The sequence below is a fragment of the Candoia aspera genome, chromosome 12 (assembly GCF_035149785.1).
Source record: "Candoia aspera isolate rCanAsp1 chromosome 12, rCanAsp1.hap2, whole genome shotgun sequence".
NCBI lineage: Eukaryota > Metazoa > Chordata > Lepidosauria > Squamata > Boidae > Candoia > Candoia aspera.
The window spans coordinates 10,769,276-10,791,027 of record NC_086164.1 but is presented as its reverse complement, the minus strand read 5'-3'; the positions used below and the strand labels follow the sequence as shown (position 1 = coordinate 10,791,027).

Genomic DNA, 21,752 nt, shown 5'->3' with positions numbered 1-21,752 from the left:
ACATGAAGGTACCTTCTCTTGGGGTTTCCTCTGTGTTAACATCCACAGCTCTTGTTTTAAAAACAGATAGGATTAGTAAATGTCAGGGATAGCTCACACCCAGTTGTTTCTTTAGTATTTACCATTTCTTTTCCAATATCCTAGATTCACATATTTATTTAATTTTGTCTCTGTTTCTGCTGCACCTGTTGGGCTAAGGCAGTTCACGAGCACTGCATTCAATAGAAGAGAATAACTGTACGGTAGTTCAGGGCTGAACTGTGGAGTCCTTGGTGCTTTCTGAGCTTGGCTGTTTGCTTGCAGACGTTCCATGACCCAACTAGGTAACACCATCAGTGCAAGTGAGTGTGGGATTTGCTCCCTGTTTATATGCAGTAGCTTGCCCTGCCAGGGATTAACGCCAGACAAACAAGCAGAAAACAATGCCCTAATCCGGGAACTACCCAGGAGAAAACCACATCCCCATGAACACTGGCAGGGCAAGCTACTATATATAAAGGGAGCAAACCTGACACTTGCACTGATGGTGTTACCTAGTCGGGTAATGAAACGTCTGCAAGCAAACAACCAGGCTCAGAGAGCACCAGGGACTCCACAAAGCAGTGCAATTTTCTGCCTCTTCATTGAGAAAATAAGCAAGGGGACTTCGCTCCTTTGGGTGTGCCTATTTAGTGATGGGGAACATGACCCATTTAATACATGCCTCTCTTTCCAAAAAGAAAAAAAAAACCAGCTTCCAGTAATCATGATGGTGAGAAGGGAAAAGTTTGTGTGTGTTTGATGCAGTAATAAGAACTCATACAACCTAAAATGGAACAGAGGAAATGAAAAAGAGAACAGAAGAAGCTAAAAGCGCAGAAAGAAAAAAAAGAAGAAAAATAGAAGAAAAGATGCAAAGAAGTGGCTTCTGAGCTTCACAGCAGTTATAAGTACGATTATATTTTATATAATCCCTCTCTAAAGCTTCATCACGACTCTCTCCTTTCCATAATCTATCCTGTCTAATCATCAAAACCATAAATGGCAAGTTCATTTTTTTTTTTCATTTTTACCAAAAGTCCCCAAGGGGTTTCCAGTCCAGAGAGGAAAGAGCCGAACAGAGGGCCAGCAAAGCCGTCTCAATGGGTAAAATATAATAGCATCTCCCCACCACCACCACCAGCGCTGACGGGGGGGGCACTAAGAGAGCGCCCGGCGTTAAGGGGGTCGGCGGAGCGATCGCGGCGGCGCAGCGCGCCTGCTGGAGAGCAGCGCGGCGCCTTTAAGCCGGGACTCCGCCTCGGGTCACGGCGCGTTTCGGGGCTGCTCCGGCTACGCTGGGCTCGCGCGGAGGTCCTGGCTGGGAGCCGGCGAGTCCCGGGGCGCGGCGGCGGGCGCGGGTCCCCCTCTCTCCCCGCCTTCTTGCGCCCCCGAAGCTATGGCTCAGGACTTTCCGAAGGAGGAACTTGCTCGGCGTGAGTGGCTTCTCCTAGTTTCTTCCTCCTCCTCTTCTGAAAATCTCTTCGCCCTTCCCCTTACACACTTTTTGCGTGAAACAGGAAAAAAAAATGAATGTATGATTTGTGTTTTTCATGATTAGACAGAATAGATTTAAGGAAGGAGAGTTACGTTGTAACCGTAGGGCAAGAGGTAAATTTATAATTGTCCTTCTAACTGCTGTAAAGAGGATCGGAAGCCACTTCTTTGTATCTTTTTTCTTTCTCTTCTATTTTTCTTTTGATTTTCCCCCTTTCTTGCAGTTTTAGCTTTCTCTCTGATTTCTCTGTTTTTCTTACTTTATATTAGCTTTCCTTTTTATTTTCTTTTTAAAACATGTTGTATAAAATTATGAGAAAGAGGGAAAGAAAGACTCTTCATCCTTGTTCCTGGTTTTTCAGTCCCAGATCTCGGTTTATCAGTCCCCTGTGCAGAGTATCTTTCCAAACGAGCCCACAGTGCCTGGGAGATTTTCTCTTCACTTTTGGGTCTGAAATGGGCTGGAAGGAGTGGCCTGCAGGTGCCAGCCTGGCTTTGCAGCAAGCTGAGCCCAAGGGGTTTGTGGCTAGCCTGTTGGGTGAATTCTGGCTGGGATGGTTGATTTAGCAAAGGGAGGCTTAGCAGGCTAGGTGGATACAGCATGGTGGGGTGGCTGGGGGTAGCACTCTGTGTAAGCTCAGAGGCACAGGTTCAGTGGGAGTTATGCACCAGCTTCCTTAGAACTTGAGCATTTCTTCCATGGGAGTCATTGTAGGGAGCAGTGTCCGGCATTTAAGTGCTTTTTAAAAATCCCATGTTGCTTTTTGCCTCCCTCCACCCTTCCAAATATTGTGGGATGCATCCTGATTCCCGGACTGGAATACCAGGCCTCCATTTAGACAAGGATTTGTGTCGAAACTTGAGTATAACTCTATACGTTATAACCACAAATTGCACCATTAACTATACACACGATGCAAGCATAGAGGTATGTGTATACGGCAGCCTGAAATTGAATTTCAGCCTGGTCTCTGACACTGCTTTGGTATATGTGACTGAGATCACTTGTTACGTAGCCACAAGTCATGATTAGTGAAGCACAGTGGCTAGATTTGCAGAATTTGCCATGCCAAGCAAAATGTGTAATGGCTTAGTACAATTTATTTAGAGTATATTTATGTGGTCCAATGTGGCTGGCTGTGGGACACGCCTTGAAAAAAAAATTGCAGGTTAGCTATACCTTTGGAAATGTGTGGTTCAGGGGAAGAAATTGTATCAGATGACCCCAAGCAGGTACCATATGCTCATTTTGAATTGAGGAGACTTTGTGCATGCTCAAGAGATGCTGCTTAATATTCTGCAAGACTGGAGTGTCACTACAGTAGAGCACCAGCACAGCCTGGTTAAATCCAGTAGGGTTAAGGGCCAGAACAGCTTAGCTAGCTATTAAATCCAGTAGGGTTAAGGGCCAGAACAGCTTAGCTAGTTGCTTGTTGGTAGCTTAATACAGTCTGTGTGTGCTCCTAGCTGTTGAATGCAAACAGTGGCTTAATGTTCTGGTTTAGCATGTTGTGTGAACCGAAGCAATTCTGGTTTGTTTACTTAACCAAAGTTAAATAAACCACAGCTTAGCATTTTGGAGGACTATTCTGTTAAGAGAGCTGTTCGATGCGGCTTTTTCTGCTCTTGCACCACCTGTCTTCTTGAGAGGTGGTGGTGTGGCTTGGTGACCCACATTGAATGCTAGCCAATTTGTTTGATTAATGCCTTGCCTGTTTGTAGTGTTGGGAATCACAGAATTCCACACAGGTGCCCTGTTTGTGCCTTGAAACTTCAATGCTCATTTCAGTATCCCAAACTAGTAAACCTAGCTAGTTCCAGCTTTTGGTACTGACTTGTTCCTTAGAGTTGAGAGTGTGCATTTGATGCCTTTGTGTGCTGGCCCTTTTAGAGAGTGGAGAAAAAAGAGGTGGAGATTCTTTCCTGGAGTGTCAAGCCCTGTTTGTCTTTCGGAAACCAGAGCTGAGTATTTTCTTATGGCTCTTCCTCCTTTCCTGAGAAAGCGTGTGACGGATGAACTGGGAAATGTGTGTATGTACAAAGGTAAACACTGTACTGTATGCTCACTCTGGGCTGGGGGTTGAGAGGAAGCTCAGACCAAGTTCAGAATAGCTTCTTGAACTTTGGATGTATTTTGTTGTCTCCTTTTGTGTTCAGTTCCAATATGATGCTGAAGGCAGAATTATCACTTGGGTAATTATATGTGAGGATGGGTACAAATGCTTGTATTCTGCAAATGTATTACATGTAGGAAAAATGGGCATGGTGACTGCCAGTTTATTGCAAAAACTGGGACAGTGCTTTATTGCCATTGCTGGTGGTATTATTATTCCAATTTATACTGCCTATTTCTTCTCACTTATGCATAGTTCAGTTGTCCAACTCATAGTAACTCTGTCTGTGTATCTAAGAATGTTCCTATTGTACAGAACAGTGTGAAAGGGAGCTGTTTGTTGCTGATGATTGCCATGTTGCTTTCCTAGTTATTGCCTGTCTCAGTCCTGTTGTCGTTGCTTGATGGTATCAGCACCCACTGATGATGATGATAAGTTAAGCTGGCCTTCTAGTGCTATACTTGGCAGGAAGGATCATGCGCTACTGCCGGAAATGGGGGATGACCTCCAGTTTAGACTGTTTTGAAGGCTGTGATAAAGCTATCAGAGGCCACTTGCTGTAGTCGTTTTACACATATACATACAGAACAAACCACAATAGGGGAAAATATAAGGACATAGGAGATGTGCACCAGTAGGTTATCAAATAATATGGTGGGCTGCTGATGCTGGATTAAATAGGCTTCTGGCCTGTTTCCCTAGGACTCTTTCTTGCTCATACAATCACCTTAAAGCAGGGTTTCTCAGCCTTGGCAACTTGAAGATGTGTGGACTTCAACTCCCAGAATTCCCCAGACAGCCATGGCTGGGGAATTCTGGGAGATGAAGTCCATACATCTTCAAGTTGCCAAGGTTGAGAAACACTTCCCTAAAGACATGCACAAAGAAATATGAACATGTGTCATGTGGGATGTAGGGGTTCAGAAGTTGGATTAGGACTGAAGATAGCCAAGTTCAAGTCAATGGTCCACCTAATGATAGGGTGGGGGTAAAATGTTATTGTGGGTGACCAGAAGGAAGGCAGAAAAGAAATGAATTTAAAAAAAAAACACCTTACAGTTGAGGACTGTGCAAAACATTTAATTTTGAGCCATTGCAGGTTTTAAAATGTGTGGAACATCCTGTTTCAAGGGTGAGTCTGCTGACCCTGAGTGTGAAACAAGCTACATCAAACTTTTAGAAAGTGAGCTTGACATAGTTTAGAACCCTTATAACATCCAAGTAATTCTATAATTCTTCCTTTCCTGGAAGAGCACTCTCTCAAACTTGGGGTCAGGATAAGGCTGTTTATTGATCTTCATCTTGGTTTGGAAAGTAAATTATCAACGTGCTCTGAGTGACAGCCAGCTGTAGTTTTGTATGCCTAAATGTGTATGGCTCTTTGCGGGGCAGGATTAGCTGGCTGCATGTCCCTTCTTTGTGAGAGTCATTTGAAGCCTGAGTCTAATTCATGAACTTCAGGTTCTTGCAGGGCATCCAAATGCTAAACCTTCAGCCTTCCCCCCTCCCCTCTCCTGCCAATAATGGTCCTACACACAGTTTTTGAACATGCAACTGGAGACGGCTGAGGAACTTGGACTCAGCGAGAAGCAGAACGTTCCCTTAGCTGGTTAGACCTCATTTTTCCGCCTCTCAGTGACTTGGGGTTGAGGTGGGCAGGGTCCCTGATTCATATTTTGACTGCTTGTTATCTCTTTGGGAACTGCTCCAACAGGTCTGGGCATTTGACTTGTTTGCCAGCCATTAGCATGCGGCCCATCATGCTCATTCTGACTGCCAGAGTCTTAGGAGTTCTGCCTGAAGGGGGCTCCTTGGGGATGGGTGGCTTGGCAGTTGAAGTGGAGCACTGGGGTGGATGCAGATGAACCAGATTTCTTTTTTCTTTTGGTAAGATCTTGGTATTTCATGGCTAGAAATACCAAGGTTGGTTGGATGGTTTGAGTAAGGAATGCTTGGAAGACATGGATGGGATTACTAAGTCTGCTTGGAACAAGAAGCTTGTAATAGACCCATTTCTAGTCTGCCATAGCTGGGTTCACACATTATGGGGAGCCACGCACTGTGGTTGGCAGAATGCAGTGGCTGGGTTTGAAATCTTTGCTAAGTCAAATGCAGTTTGTTTGGCTTTTGACTGAGCGGATAACAGGAATCAAGTTCATAGGATTGGAAAGTACCTAATTTTGGCTTGGTCACTCCTCTTGACACCCCTTTTATACTCCTGCATGAATAACAACTGTACTTAATTTGCTTATGTTACAAATCTCTCCCGTGCCCTTTTATCAAATGTCCTGTACTGTAAATGATAGTCAAGGGCGTGAATGTTTTACTAGTTTTGAATTCTCAGACTCCCAGTTTTTGCTTCAAAATAGCTGTTTATAATCTAGCTGTTGTCTGGCAGAACAGGATTCTGTTTTTTTGAAACTTCATCTTTCATGTCCCTTGGACCTTGGCTCAGTCTAATTTTTTTTTCAGCAAATAATACAATCCGTGCTATATTTGAATTTTCTTGGAAGGGGGTTTCCCTTGCTTGTTCGCACACTTTGATCATATTGGCTGATAGCAAACTCAGTTATAGTGGTGATGTAACTGAAATGTGGCTCCTGAGAAAGAAAAGACAGGTATGATAAAAGGGAACACAAGGTTAATGAAATAGAGGGTGGACAGCCTTAAATCCTTCAAAATACCCCAGTAGAGATAGAACAGGAGCTGCAGCCGTAGAAGAGTGGATGTCTGCTTAGGGAAGAAATGGAAGGCCGTTGGGGCAGAGCTGCGTGGAACCCAGGCTAGGGGTGTTTTGCAATGCAGTGATTTATTTTCAGCTGTTGTATGTTTGTATGTACATGTGTATTTATCTGTTCAATTGTGTCCGGTTCTCAGAAATTGCCTGGACAAATCCCTGCCGTTTTCTTGGCAAGGTTTTTCAGAAGTGGTTTGCCGTTGCTTCCTTCCTAGGGCTGAGAGACAGGGACTGGCCCAAATATTTATTTATATTTTAGATGTTATTTATGGTTATTGTTCTAATGTGTTTTACTGTAAGCTGCCCAGAGTCCCTCTCTTTGGGGGAGATGGCTGGTGGCAAAATTTGAAAAATAACTGATAAAGTCACCCAACCGGCTTTCGTGCCTAAGGCGAGACTAGAACTAACAGTCTCCTGGTTTCTAGCTTGGTGTCTTAACCACTAGACCAAAACGGCTCTTGCCGTTTTTATTAATACATTTAAAAATGTATGTCTTTTACTGAATTGTGATTAACAGACATGGTCAAGTAACTGCGTAACGTAAGTCCGTTGATGCATGGAGAAAAAAGAAGAAAAGAAGAAAAAAGATCTGCTAAAAAGTAGGTAGAGAAGATACACGTTCACATTTACTGTACGTCTGCAGCAGGGTTTTATGAAGTTTCAGACTGTTCATTGACACCCAAACATTTATTATAAGAAAATAATTTAATAAATACTACTTTAACTGATGATGATGATGGATAATCCCATGGCTGTCTAGGGAATTCTGGGAGTTGAAGTCCACCCATCTTCAAGTTGCCAAGGTTGAGAAACAGTGGTCTAGAGAATTAGATGGGAAAACAAAAGCAAAGAAAACTTCTGAAAATATGCAAGATAGGTTTTGGCACAGCCTTAACTGGTACAGTGGATTAATTGCCTTCAGAAATGCTGTTTCTGTTGGCTCATGTCCTGGGTTTAAATGGACCACTTCTGTCTTTCCTGCCCATGTTTTATTCTTCACTTTCCTTCTAGATTTGGGAGGTCAAGCCCACAGCCAAGAGAGAGGAGTGGGTTTCCAGCCAGAGGTGGTGATGGAGGCGGTAGACCTGTCTTTCCTCTCAGAGGCAGAGAGGGACTTCATCATTCAGGTTCTCCAGCGAGATGAACAACTGCGGAAAGTGGAAGAGAGAAGAATTAGGTGAGGAGTTGGCCAGCATTGGATCCTTGCCCAAGGCTCTGAGGCTGGTAAGGGGGAAAGGGGGACCCCTGAGTGTGTTGCCATTCTCAGTTTAGGACATTGAATGGGAAGTAGATGGTCCTTGGGTGCAGGAACCTCTCCTATTGTAGGTCTGCCCTGTCTTTTTCCTTCAGAGGAGCCTTTTGTAAGCCGAGTGATCCAGTCCATGCCCCTACTGTCATCTTCCTCTAAGCCCCGCACAGTATTTTTAGGCTCTTCCTTCCGTCCAAGCTAAATCAACCATCATCTGGGTCACGGGAGCAAATAAGATGAGCTGTGTGGGGATCCAAGCCTGCTCTCCTGGTGAGGTCAGCCCCTTCCCTCCCTCTTCTCCCTTTCTGCCCTCCCTCCCAACAGGCGCCTGAAGAATGAGCTGCTGGAGATCCGGAGGAAAGGGGCCAAGAGGGGCAGCCAGCGGTACAGTGAACGAACCTGTGCCCGCTGCCAGCAGAACCTGGGCCGGATCAGCCCCAAAGCCAACATCTGCCGGGGTTGCAATCACCTGGTTTGCCGCGACTGCCGCTTCTACGGTGCTGACAGCTGCTGGCGCTGCAAAGTCTGTGCCAAGGAGGCGTAAGTCTTCTCCCCTGCATGGCTTTGCACGCTATGGCTGAGGTTGTGTATAGTCTAGGAATGGGCATGCGATAGACTGAATGCAGCAGTAGGCAGCTTCTGAGCCTGGTTTTGGATAGCTGCTCCATCATGCTGTTGGCTCATGTTCAACTTGCAACGTACAGGCAGTCCTCGACTTACGGCCACAGTTGGGACCGGAATTTCCATTGTAAGCCATTGTGGTTGTAAGTTGAGTCACCATGTGACTGGACCCAATTTTATGACCATTTTTATGGTGGTGGTTAAGCAACTCATGGGTCATTAAGTGAATCACAATGGTCATTAAGCAAATCCAGCTTCCCTAATGGGCATTTTTTGCCAGAAAACAGCAAAAAAGTCGCAAAACACGATCATGTGACAGTGGGATGCTGCAACCGGTTGTAAATGCAAGCCGGTTGCCAAGCACCTGAAATGCGATCATGTGATCGTGGGGGGGGGTGTGCAACATTTTATGACAGTGGTAATGCTTTACAGGCTGTAAAGCACTCATTTTGAGGCCATTGTAACTTTGGACTGTTGTTAAACGAACAGTCGTAAGTCGAGGACTACCGGTACTAAAAGACCCAGATCCTTTGCACATGTACCACAGCCATACCAGGTGTCCTCCATCCTACGCTTAAATCTTATTCAGCATGGTGTTTGCATGGTCATGTCACAGGCTGTACATGTTACACTTAAATTAAACAAATGGCCTTTGGGGTGGGGTGGGGATTCATATTCTTAGAAATGATTGCTGTTCTCCTTCCCCCCTTCCCCTCTGCAGCGAGCTGAAGAAATCCACCGGGGACTGGTTTTATGATCAAAGGATGCATCGCTTTGCTCCCCGACCGGGCAGTGACATCATCCGGATGTCTCTTCGGCGCAAACCACAGGGTGGGGCTTCTTTGTCTGAAAGCCCTTTCTGTCTCTGGTTCTTAATTAGAATAAAAGTCCAGTATTTTCCAATTCTAAGCAGTTATAATTTCAGAACTTTATCTAAAGTTCTCCCTGCCAATTCTTTGAATGCTCTTTTTTTCTGAAGCCTTTGGATGCTGCTGCCGGAGTCAGGATGCCATCAGTTGGATTCAATCTGTATGCAATCTGGTCTTGCAGCACTTGCAGTCTAGACCAGTGTTTCTCAACCTTGGCCCCTCAAAGATGCGTGGACTTCAACTCCCAGAATTCCCCAGCCATCCAAGAAAAGCACTGGTCTAGATGTTAGTCCTATTCCCTATTTGGCAATTACCATTTCCATCCAGTTAGAATCTCTCCAGGCAGGACCATCTCTTCTTTCTTGCTCCATCATTGATGGCATCCTTGCGCTCCTCCCTGCTGACCATTCACAGCCCCATCTTGGGGGAGGTATCTGACCTATTTAAAACTTGCAAGTTCAAGTTTCTAAATAATGTAAGGAGTAAACGAATTGCCTGATATGACTGGATTGGGTTCACTCATTGAGGGAAGCCAGATATTTATTTTGCTGGGCTTTGTGTTCCCCTATCTGCAAACCCAACCACTCATAATTCATTCAGTAACTGATAATGGAACGAACCATAGCTTAGCACAGTGGAGGTGTGCAGCCTAGAAGGTTGCCAAATGCAGAGGGTGTCATTGGTGAAAATGGGGGGGACTGGTGTTAGCTTCCTTATTTCCACTTTCTGTGTTCTAATTGTGGGAAGGTTTGGAGGGTTGTGTTCTCTGTGAGCAGACTCAGACGTGGTTTGTTTGCTGTTGACCTAGGGTCTTGCGGGAATGCAGCCAATTGTGGTTTGCACTAAGCCTTCAATCCCAGTTTACAATGTGGGAACCCAGCCAATTTTGGCTTATTCAGCCCTGCACATTTAAATAGTGACTTAATGTGCTGTGTGCTTCTGCCTGTTTTCCTCTGTTCCTTTAGCGAACAAAAGAGAGACAGCAAGCCAAGCTCTTCTTCAGAAAGCCCAACACAAGGATCCCGACAGCTGCTCTGGAGCCCCCCCGAAAAGTCCTCAGCAGCAATGCAAGGAACCCAGGTGATTCTTCCTCCCTCCGTCGCTCCAGGAGGGTTGTGCTATCTGAGATCCATTGCTTCTTGCACCCTTACTCACAATGCATAGAACAAACAGTTGAGCAGGTCTGTGCCACCGTCAGTCCATCTGCTGGTGATTCATGGAGAGCTCGGTTGTTGCTGCAGGAAGTTTCTTTGGTATCTTCAGAACCAGCAGTAGTGGTAAAGATCACAAACAGATGGCTACTCTTGTACTTTTCTGGACTTCTCAGAGCTATCAAACTGGCTGATGTTGGAACAAAATCAAGGGGTTTACAAATCCACCATCCCCAACCTAGTTGTCTCCAGATATGGTTAAATGACAGCTTCCAGCCACCCCAGCTAAGGGTGAGACATGCTGGGAGTGATAGTTAGCAGCATTGGTTCTCCTTCTGAATGCTCCCTGACTGATAAAGTTGCACAGACTGGGTGGACTTGACCATGATGAACTGGGTTCTTTTTGCTTTTGATCTGACTAGGTTGTTTTCTTCCAGCTTGATCTCTGCTTCCTCAGAGCTACGGGATCCAAAGAGTGACACGGAATCTACTGAGAACATGAGTTTGGATGGCTCGCGCCCAGTCTCTGGTCCCACTTCTGCTCGATCTAGGTCAGAAAGACCTCAGGAATCTTGTCAATTAAATCTGTTGAGGAAGAGTGAGGGGTGCATGAGTGAGCAAGGGAGTTGGACAGACAGAAAGCCATTATGAGCATAATTCTCCCCCAACATAGATAGACTGAGTTCACATAAGTAATAAGTAATAAGTAATGTTAATCTATTAAGTGTCTCTTGATAATTTCTGGAGAGCTGCTACCTGCTAGTACTGTAACTCCAAAGGTAGTTTCTACTGTAATATTTCCTTGCATTATAATGTGACAGTGGCAATCTTCTCTACTTCAATACTGTCCAATTTTTTTACGAGATAAATTTGGGCAAAAAAATTGGAGGTAAAGAAATTTAAGAGAGAACTTTCTTTCCCCCTTCTTTTTCTGTCAGAAGACCAGCAAAACCTTCTTCAACTGGGTGCTGGCTATTGCTGGCTGGAGGTGATTTAAGTTTTAGTGCACTAGCCCAGGAGGGTTGGAAGGTTAGGGGAGACCATAACTGAAAGATAAATTTTTAAAACATCTCACAATTTAGCTATGGAATTCTCTGCTGCTATAAGTGATGGTGATTTTTTATTCCAGAAGGCTCTGTCAGCTTTGCTAGCTGAAAAAGAAGAGGTGATGCTTTTCTTCTCTGTATGTCCTCTCTATTTTTTTTTTAATGTTACTTTTTAAGATTCTATTATTTCCCTGTTGTGGTGTTAGGTTTTTGATCTTGTGTCTTCATGTTTGATTTCGTTTCTAATGAATGCCATCCTGGGATCATACTGTGTTGGGGAAGCAGGTTACAAATCATGGCAAGAAGCTGAAAGTCATGTCCAAGGTAGAATGAAAGCACTGATGTTCTGCTGGAAAAATCTGGTCCCCCTGGGGAACTGGGAAGCTGAGCCAGATGGACTTCTTGGTTTGATCTAAGAGATTCATCCTGTGATCTCTCTTTGTTTTGTTGTTTTTGCAGCCCTCGTCAAGAAAAGATGAAAACTCTCAGCCCTTCAGGGTCCAAGGTCTCCAACCTAGCCCTTCCCATTTGCTCTAGGGAGACTCCTCACTCCGATTCAGATAGTGTATGTTTACTGATGCCTGAACAGCAAGTTCTGGTGGTCTTCCTTGGGGAGCATGTGTGCATGTGTTCTGGGGAAGGCAGAAATCTCTTTTTCCAAGATGCCATCTCTGAGCATTGGGATATAGTGTCTGGCACATGTTGTTTGGCTAGAATAAGGGCAGTTAGGCACTAACTGGGACTTAATAAGCTGCAACTGCACTTGTTCAAAGGGTGCGTGTGTGGTTGAATGTGTCTCTGGGCAGTAGATTTGCTTTGTATTGCAGCTGGCGACATAGGATAGGCATGACCCAGCTTCTGCTCCTCCTATCCCATCAGGTTGGTTTCTTCTTTCCTAGGAAGCCTTTGGAGGGTCTCAAGGTGCAGTTTCAGCTGATGAAAACGAAATCTTGTTCAAAAAAAATCCAAGGAGAATTCAGAGGCCTTCAGGTAAGGTAGAAAGGACTGCTTTAAACTCTGCTTGGGTAGGTTAGAGGGTTGGACTTTAGATTGCAAAGGCTGGTGTTCAGCTCCTGACCCAGCCATCAGTTTTTATGGTTAGTTTTGGGTCAGTTGTTTTTCCACAACCAGGCAGATCTCCCAGGGTTTTGAAGTGAACACTGGGTGGGAGGAATTGTGTAAACTGGAGCCTCATTAGACTGAAAAGATACATGCATTTTATAAATCAATCAATTAACATGATTGGGAGTATATTCAGGACATGAAGCAAATTGTTAGGATGGACTGGAGCTTTGCTGCTTAGCTGTAATGGAATGTGAGAAAGACCTTGGGAGACTGGGCTAAGAGACACTGCCAAGGGAACAGTCAGATAAGAGATTTGCAAGATTGATGTTGGCCTTGATGTTTCACTTTATTGTAAAGCTACATTGACAATCTTGCAAGTCTGAAAGTACAATGCTCCTGCCCTCTCCTTTACAGCCCAAGAAACTAGGGAGGGTCCCTTCTGAGCTTCTTGCCCCTCCCACTATCCAGCTGTGGGTATGCTGCCTCTTATCTAACCATTCCCTTGGCAGTGTCTCTTCACCTAGTCTCCCAAGGTCTTTCCCACATTCCATTCCATTAGTTATCTTCTGGAAAGGCAGAAGGGTGACCAATGTTTGCTTGGAAGATGCACTGAAGGTGCAAGATAACATTATTGTAAGTTACAGAGCTGGCTTGGAGGGGTGGTCTATGTCCTTCCCAGCTCAATGAAGCTAAAATCAGTGGTTTCTCTGATATTCTATCTTATTTTCTACAGAATACATGAAGTCTGTGATTGATCTCTGGCCAGAGGGTGCTGTCAATGAAAGTGGAGTTCTGGGAGACAGGAGCAAGTCAGTCCCAGGCCTCAATGTTGAAGTGGTGAGCTTTGAAAGGGAGGAAATTTCAAAGGTGTGGGGACATTCCTGAGGAACTGTGCTTTTAGTACTGGGCTGTGCTCACACATTGTAGGAAGCCTCCATGTGGTTTGTAGGCTTAGTGTATCTAGTCATTTAGTGTATCTAGTCAAATCAGAGTGTGTGGAAACCATTTTTGAACTGTTTTCTCCAGTTGTGTGGAGTTCAAGTTCTAGAATTCTTAACAAGGACCACGCTGATCAGGGAATTCTGGGAGTTGAAGTCCATACATCTGGAGAGGTGCAAGTTGGAGGAAGGCTGATTTAGGGCCTCTTTAACAAGTTATAGGTAAAACAAACCATGGCTTGGTGCCATGAAAGAACTCAGCTACTGATTACATTTACTCAACTTTAAACTTTTTAAAAATATTCAGATGATTAAAAAAGGCAGAATGACCTAGCCATACATAATGCTAAGCTGTAAACCTGAATAGCTGAATAACAAAACTAAACAAACCACATCAAGGCCTAACAGTCTCTGAATCCAGCCTTTGTGGCTTGTGAACCCACCATAATGCCTTGGGAACAAAGTAGCATGAACCTTTGCTTGGGTCCACAAGAAGTGCTGTTGGGCTGAGAAAGTCACAGGGTGTTGGGAGTCCCTTCAGCTGTTACAGAGGTGCGTATGTGCGTATATGACTTCTCCTAGGAGGAAGAAGAGGAAGATATAGACAACCTAGTTGAAATTCATCGGAGAAGGGCAGCCCGAAGTAGTCTGTGCAGCGGCACGTCCTTGGTGAGTTTCTCTACTAATAACTTTCACCTTGGACTCGAGAGAGGAGAGGAAGTTCCTGCTCCTGATGTCCTGCCTAGGACAGGAGTGAGCTTCTAATGGCTCTCTAGAAGTTGGACTCCAGCTCCATCTTATCTCTGACTGCTGGCTGGAGCTGACGGGAACTGTAATCTTGCCATTTTTGGCAGGCCGCCGATTGCCCATTTCTGCTCTTTGGCTTCTGCTTTGGAAGACCGCTCCTTGCTCCAAGAAGCGGTGGATTTAAAATGGCAGAGATGGAGACAAAGGCGGAGGCCAACAGCTGATTGACAGGTGCCGTGGATGAGAATTACGCAGGGAGTGTTTTCCAGCAGACGATGAACATTTGTTTCTTCCGTTTCTTCCTGGTTTTCTTAGAGCACCCTGGGAAGCATGGCTAGCATTTACAGCGGGGCGGGTGACTTTGGCAACATCAACGTCACAGGGGAGATTGCGTTCTCCTTGAGCTACGAAGAAAAGACGCAGGCCCTTTTCATCCAGGTGAAGGAGTGCCGCCACCTGGCATACGCTGATGAAGCCAAGAAGCGCTCCAACCCGTACGTGTTCATTGGGCAAGGAGCTGCGGTGGATGAGGGAGGGTTGCTGGGATGGGACTCCCCTGCCTTTCAAAGAAGATACGAGACCAGGTGTCGCCAGAAAGGGCTTTTAGGCCCAGCCTGCAACCAAGTTTGGACAATGTGCTGCCCCAGATGGTCCTGCAGTTTCTTCACTTTTGCATCGTGTGAATCCGCTGCTGTGGTTTGTAAACCATGCTTTCGGTCTAAGCATGATAGGTGAATGTAGCTGGCTACAATTTAGTCATTGAACTTTGGCTTATGTGAACCAGGGCAGTGTGTTCCACAGCGCTGCTGCAGAATGACTGGGAGACATTAGACAAGATATGAATCTGCTCTCTTGGTCTCTTGCAGTTACGTGAAGACATACCTTTTGCCAGACAAGTCCCGTCAAGGAAAGCGAAAAACCACCATCAAGCGTAACACTGTCAATCCCCTTTACAACGAGTTGTTAAAGGTCGGTGCATGTGTGTGTCAGACTCCTCCCGTTCCCTTCCAGAGACTTTCCCTCTTACAGTTTTGCATCCAGCTTTTGAAGAACCAGGTGGATTATGTGTCCCCCAAGACTTGGACCTTAGGAGATGGAAGGATTGTCAGTTTGTGGGAAAATCCAGGGTTGTGGTTAGTCATAGTGGAACCAGAACAAAATGTGATAGGATTTATGGGACTGTCTAATATGTGCTTTGTGCTGCTCCAGCTGTGTGGACTGTGTGGAACTGGGTCAAGACAGGTGCTTTGTGGGCTGTAGGGGAATGGGAAGACTTTTCCTTTCCTTTTTGGTCACTGTATGTGCTGATAGAGGGACGGTGGCAGTATTTATGTCCAGTGGTGGAAATCTGGGTCTGGAGTCACACAATGTTAGTCACAGTGTGGTTTGTTTCGCTTTGAATTAATGTGTTGCATGAATCAATGGTTAACAAACCGCCACTGTGCTTTGTTTATTGCTTAGCATCATGCACAATCCCAGCTGATAGCATTTTGTCAGACAAATCATTCTTAAACTGTGGCTTATGATGACGTGTGAACTAGGAGTACAGAACCCATGGACTGCAAAACCTATTACCCTTAGCTAGCCAATGACTTGGGATGCCAGGATTTGTAATCCAACAATATCTAGAGGACAGTGATTTACGCAAAGATACATGTCACCTGCCTGGCAACAAAGACAAGCTTGTTTCCAAGTCAAACTTTTGTCTCGCTTTTAAAAAGATGCTCAAGTTTTTGAGATGTTGCTGGTGAAGACTATCCTCTTGGTTCATCTTTTCACAGTATGAGATTAAGAAGTCCCTTCTGCTGGCCAGAATCTTACAGTTCTCTGTTTGGCATCATGACCGCTTTGGACGCAATCACTTCTTGGGAGAGGTGGATGTCCCTATGGACACCTTGAACTTCAACAGCCAGTTGGAAGAGTGTCTCCCCCTGCATGGCAAGGTCAGTCATGTGTCAGAGATCCTATTCTTTGGTGTCAAAGCAACATGGGTCTTAGGTGTTCCTGGGCGATATTTATGCAATAGACTTTCAAAGTTACTAGTTCTCTGATACTGCAGATTTGGTGAGAAAATGTGATTGCTGATTTGGTGAGATTTGGTTAAAAAAAAGAGAGAGAGAGAGAGAGAGAGACGACAATATTAGTAGCCCTTGCTTTGGCAGCCTTTTAGGATCAGGGGCACACATGGAATTTAGAGAAGGTATGCCCGGCACCCTCATAAAATGGCAGCCATGAGAGGCATGGCCAATCCCAGAGTTTCCCAGTAGACAAACTAATGAGTTTCTCTAGCATCTTTTAGTCTCTCCAAGATACTTCCTACCATTCCTGGTTACCTCTTTCTTTCTTTCTGGGCTTAGGGATACATTGACAAATAGCCATCACTGGGTTCTTGGAGCTAATGGTGATGGTGAAGGCCGGTGTTTTCAGTCTCCCACTGAATTTGTTTATAATTGCAAGTATCCTTTTAGAAGTATTAAGTGAAGCAGGGAATCTAGTGAATGCCAAGGAAAAGACACCTAAGCTGTATGTTTCCTCTACTCCTGCCTTAAATGGACATTGGTAAAAGTCCTCTTGGTGATGATACAGCCAGGGTGGTTAATCATAGTAAAACCAGAACAAAATGTGGTAGGATTTACGGGACTGTCTAACATGTGCTTTGTGTTGGTTAAGTGAGCAAGCTATTTCTACTGTAGGGGAAATTCATCTGGAAGTGCCCATTTCTGTCCAGTCATTTGAACAATTGTACGTGAGAGACCGGTTTGCATAATGCTCAGACTTGTTTTTCGGATCATTTGGATATGATGATTGCTGGAAGAGTTAGCCATGTTTAGCCTGTGGTGGCCAAACCAGTTTTGTCACTGCAGAGACTAACTGTTGGATTAACTGTTACAGGTTTTGATTGTGACTCAAAATTCAAACAAGAGACTTTGGCACTTAAAAATCTTTCTAATTGCTCCAGTGTGTTTTAAAATCAATTGTTTTCTTCCTTCCGTTTTTTTTTTTTCTTTGCATGCACTATATGAAAATCTCCAGGGAGGTATAATCTGACTGATATAATGCAAACACGGGAAAACTGATTATATTTGTTTGAAAAGCAGCAAATAACAGTAGGAGAATCATGCTGTCCCATACCCACAGTGCCACCAAAAGACATTTATTGTAATCTGTTTATTTCTGTGGACTTCTGTCCAACATGCAGCCTGGATCCACACAGTTACCGCAATATGTATTGGAGTGTTGCTTGGTTCATTGCAGTAACTTGGCTATGCTTGCTTGTAAATTGTAGCTTAGAGCTTAGTAGAATGTCGCCTAGTTAACAAGCCATGACTACGCCTAAGTTTTAGCATAACGTGTGCATGGAGTCAGCGTATTCCCCCCCACTGAGACATGAGCCCCATGCAGCCTAGGCATTATGGGAGTGGCGGTATGGAGGTAGACACCAGGTTGGGTGAAGCTCTACTGTGGCTCTTTTCTGGCATCTCATTTTATTTATTTATTTTATTAATTTATATTTCAAATTTAGTCACTGCCCATCTCACTCAGATTTTACCATCCTTTGGGGCCAAGCAAGGCTGCTCTGTTTCCACAGGCCTTTAGTTTCTTTAGGAGTAGATCTTCCCCATGTTTTTAAAGCCACTCGGAGGCTTTATGAATTGGAGGTTTGTTCTGTCTTAGACGTTTTCTGTATGTTTTGTTTGTGTAAGCCAGTCTGCCAATGGTGATGTTGGCACTGAAGAGCCAGAATTCATTATGTATATATTCTGGACAACTCCTTCCTTGCATTTTCTAAGGTAAGTATTTATACTCCTTTGCAGCTCCTTTTAATGTCCCATCCATGTCATCTCCCATTTAGCTCTGCTTTTGAATAATCCCATCTGCTACATTTCACACGTAACTTCCCTTCCAGGAATAAATCCTGCCAGTACTAGATTGGTTGCAATAACCTCACATTCAGGCATTGCTCGGTATGCAGTTAATCTATGGCATTGCCCTTTTTTCTTCTAGAACCTTGCAGATGCTGCTGCCTCTCCTCAGTATAAAGGCGAGTTAGTGGTGTCCTTGAAGTTCATCCCACCTGCTAAACATCTTGGTGCAGGAAATGGGAAAAAAGGTGAGGGCTTGGAATGTTTTAACAGCTTTTCCCTGGATGTGATGAAAGCCATCTATGTGGCAGTATGCTTTGTTTCTCATTAGCTCCAGATGATCAAACACAAACCTTTTCCTTCCCCGTGAGATATAGAAACTTGACATATTTGGTTGTGGAAGACAGTTTTGTTGTGTCTCAGACTTTATACCCTAGTTGGTATACTATCCTGGTTCAAGGAAACTATTTTGGATGTTTTTATTTTGGGGCTCTTGCTCTTCACCCTTCTCATCGAGGTCTTTTGTTAGGCAAAAAGGAAGAAGGTGGTGAACTTCAGGTCTGGATCAAAGAGGCCAAGAACTTGACTGCAGCCAAATCTGGTGGGACATCGGACAGTTTTGTCAAGGGGTGAGCAAATGGAAGAGGCTTTTGAATGAGTGCTGAATAGAAAGAAAATGAGAGATTGGAGTGACTGTCTTGAACGTTGACCTGTATATAGTGGGTGCTTGGATGTAAGTTATATAACTGTCAAGATTGGCATTGCACATGCTCAGATGTTGAATAAATGTCCTTGGCTCCAGGCTGCGTAAACTCTGGAATATTCAACAGGAAAAAAAAATCTGATTCCAGTTTAAAAAAAGACACACACACTAGCACTGTGACCTTTCACAAATGATGCAGATTGTTTCTTTGCACAGCTTTTAGTTTGCTTTTGCTAGGGAAAAGGTTGGGTGAACTTTGCAAGCCGTGTAAAATATCCTTTTCTGAGCATTGAGAATTTTCTCTGCAGGGTATTAAGTGCTAGCAGTGTGTTGCAACTGGAGCAGAAATTCTCAAGAGGATGCATTCTCTTCTGCCCCATGGTTCCGGGTCTGCTAGTTTTAGCAAGTCCCAAGCGTAAGAGCCTCTTTCACAAATAAGCACTGACTCCTCTTTGCCCACAGATATTTGCTACCTCTGAGGAACAGGACCACAAAGAGGAAGACCCCGGTGGTGAAGAAGAGTCTGAACCCTCACTATAATCACACTTTGGTCTACAATAACGTCTTTGCAGAAGAGTTGTCCCACATCTGCCTGGAACTCACAGTGTGGGACCGGGAGCCTTTGTCCAGCAATGATTTCTTGGGTGGTGTCCGGCTTGGAATTGGGAATGGTGAGAAAGCAACAGGATCTGTTGAGGTTCTACTACTCTTACAGAAATCTTGAATTGGGCAATTTTTAAAAAATGAGCTGAAGTTGAGAGCTCTGGCAGACTTAGAATGGATTTTTTGTAACCTGATACAAAAGATTTCTATCCTGCGCTTCCTTCAAGAGCTCAAGGCAATGTAGATATGCTCTGTTGTCCCATTTTTTTTCTCAGTGACAACCTTGTGAGGTGAGTTGGGCTGAGAAAAGGGACTGGCCCAAAGTCACCCAATCAGCGTCTGTGTCTAAAAATGGACTAGAACCCAGGTCTCCCTGGTGCCAGACCAGTACCTTCATCCTTATACCACCTTGATCCTCTTTGATGCTTTTCAGTGGATCTCAACCATAGAATGCCAATGTTCCAACTTGTAATTTGCATCTCCAAACAGCAAGACAATGACAATTAACGAAACATCCAATGGAATAAATCCTGCTGTGTTAACCTCATTTGAAGATCAGTATTAAATATCCAGGTCTTGTCTAGGCAGAATAGAGAGTAGTAAAGTACCAGTTTGCCCTGTCTTGGCTGACTTTCTGCCTTTCCTGAAGGCTGCAGGGGTCCAGGGCCAATGTTGTGGTGGTCCCACAACTGTTCGAAAGGAGATGGGCGAGACCTTTGAGATGGTGCTGGTGAGAGAAGAACGTGGTGGGCTAGATGGATCAGAAGACCTAATATCCCATTTAATTCACCTGGGTGCTGATCTTACCCTCTTTGCTAGATTTGCATGCTGACACCAACTTCTCTTTCGCTTCCTGCAGGAATGAGTAATGGCGAGGCAGCAGACTGGATGGATTCCACCGGCGAGGAGATAAATCTCTGGCAGAAAATGCGGAAGTACCCAGGATCCTGGGCAGAAGGGATCCTTCCCCTTCGTGCCACCATGACTAAGCTGAGGCCGTAATTTTGTCCCTGCTTGCTTGGGCAATCAAGTCTAAAGAAGAGGCGGGTAATCCGGAAAGCTGTTGGAAAGCTGTCCAGCTTACGTAAAACAGCCAGCTTTGCAATAGCTGTTCTAACAGGCTCCTTCTAAAGGGAACATTTCTGGGCAGCCTTTCTATTTCAGAGAATCTTAGTTCCACAATGTTTTTGAAACTGTTGGTGCATGAGCACTTTTCGGCATCTCAAATGCCTTTAAATTTTTTAATTTGCTGCACTCCCCTTTTCCTTCCCGCTCCCTTTCCTGTGCTGTTCTTGTTTTTTAAAAGCCCTCTGGATGTAAGCTGCATTTTTACATCCTGTTTTAAATGTCACTGCTGTCTGTTCTGTAGTCAGCAGGAAAGGGTCATTGAAATAAAGTTCAGATCTATCCTGCAGAGGCTGCAGGAATTCAGCCGGCCTTGAAATCTCGGATATGTCCTGAATGCTGCATCTTGAAGGATATTGTAAGCTGGAAAGCAGCAGAAAGGGGCTAATCACATTCACCCATGCATTTTCCACTTACAAGGAAAGGTTATAGTGCTGGGGTGGGGAGGGGAAGAAGGACGTCTAAAATTACACGAATATGAAGAAAAGACACAGCCAGAAGTCTTTCTCTTGTAATGCTCAAACCTTGCATTACCCATTAAGGTGGAATGGTGGAGGATCCAGGGCAGAAAAGAACCTCATTAAACAGATGGTTTTAAAAGGGCAAACAGGGCAAATGAATGGAAAACAAATCTATCATGACGACTACTATCTTCGGTATCAAAAGCAGCAGTGGTCTCAATCCTGGTTTTAGGAAGCAGACCCAAGGAATGTTGTGCTCTTCCATTTTAAAGCATTGAGTTGATCTTCAGTCTGATCTAGCTGGGCTCTGTTTATGATCTTGTATCAGCCTCGTGTGGCGCAGAGTGGTAGGCAGCACTATTGCAACCAAAACTCTCCCCGTGACCCAAATTTGATCCCAGTGGAAGCTGGATTCTCTCTCGGGCAGCCAGCTCAGGTCAACCCAGCCTTCCATCTTTCCAAGGTTGGTAAAAAGCACCCAGCTTGCTGGGGAAGGCGATGACTGGGGAAGGCAGTGGCAAACCACCCCGCTCTATAGTCTGCCAAGAAAACGTTGCAAAAGCAGTGTCCCCGCAAAGGGTCAGACGTGACTCGGTGCTTGCACAGGGGACCTTTCACCTTTTCACATCGGCCACCAAACCTTCAACCATCTGCTGCTGCTGCTGCTGTTCTTGCAGAGGTGGTCTCAAAGGGTCAGAAAGCAGTCAGGGATAGAGATGGGCTAGCAGCCAAATTACAGTCCCCCTCATCTGGGCAACTCTGGCGGTGGTGATGCGGGGGGTGGAGGTGGTAGACCCTGGTAAATTGCTTCAATATGTTCTGGGATCTCATCACCGCTGAAGTGATCTGCTGGAGAGCTCCCATTTCAGACCTTCCCTGGTTGTTCATCGTACCCTCTGAAAAACGTCTTTTAGACAGAAAACAAGATCCCTTTCCCGCATTATT

At 44.8% G+C, this 21,752-nt stretch overlaps 1 protein-coding gene across 3 annotated transcripts; it reads left to right on the top strand.

The window, feature by feature from the left end:
* Positions 1 to 1,281: 1,281 nt before the first annotated feature.
* SYTL4 (synaptotagmin like 4) lies at positions 1,282 to 20,652 on the top strand. 3 transcript variants are annotated; one of them, XM_063313339.1, is made up of 17 exons: positions 1,282 to 1,451; positions 7,378 to 7,543; positions 7,940 to 8,155; positions 8,958 to 9,067; positions 10,071 to 10,185; positions 10,694 to 10,807; positions 11,762 to 11,867; positions 12,202 to 12,292; positions 13,101 to 13,204; positions 13,888 to 13,974; positions 14,368 to 14,546; positions 14,919 to 15,021; positions 15,834 to 15,995; positions 18,058 to 18,163; positions 18,445 to 18,544; positions 19,081 to 19,289; positions 20,081 to 20,652. In XM_063313339.1, the coding sequence occupies exons 1-17, from the start codon at positions 1,418 to 1,420 to the stop codon at positions 20,221 to 20,223; spliced, it is 2,145 nt and encodes a 714-aa protein (XP_063169409.1). In that variant the 5' UTR covers positions 1,282 to 1,417; the 3' UTR covers positions 20,224 to 20,652. The 3 variants fall into 3 exon arrangements, with proteins under 3 accessions (XP_063169409.1, XP_063169408.1, XP_063169410.1); XM_063313338.1 differs by having other exon boundaries at positions 1,282 to 1,454; XM_063313340.1 differs by lacking the exon at positions 13,888 to 13,974 and having other exon boundaries at positions 1,282 to 1,454.
* Positions 20,653 to 21,752: the final 1,100 nt, after the last annotated feature.

Bases quoted from the DNA above. Each gene is read 5' to 3' on its own strand.
- SYTL4 (XM_063313338.1), top strand. From the start codon at position 1,418: ATGGCTCAGGACTTTCCGAAGGAGGAACTTGCTCGGC. The intron at 18,164-18,444 runs GTGAGGGCTTGG...GTCTTTTGTTAG, and splicing joins TGCAGGAAATGGGAAAAAAG to GCAAAAAGGAAGAAGGTGGT. The intron at 18,545-19,080 runs GTGAGCAAATGG...CTTTGCCCACAG, and splicing joins TCGGACAGTTTTGTCAAGGG to ATATTTGCTACCTCTGAGGA.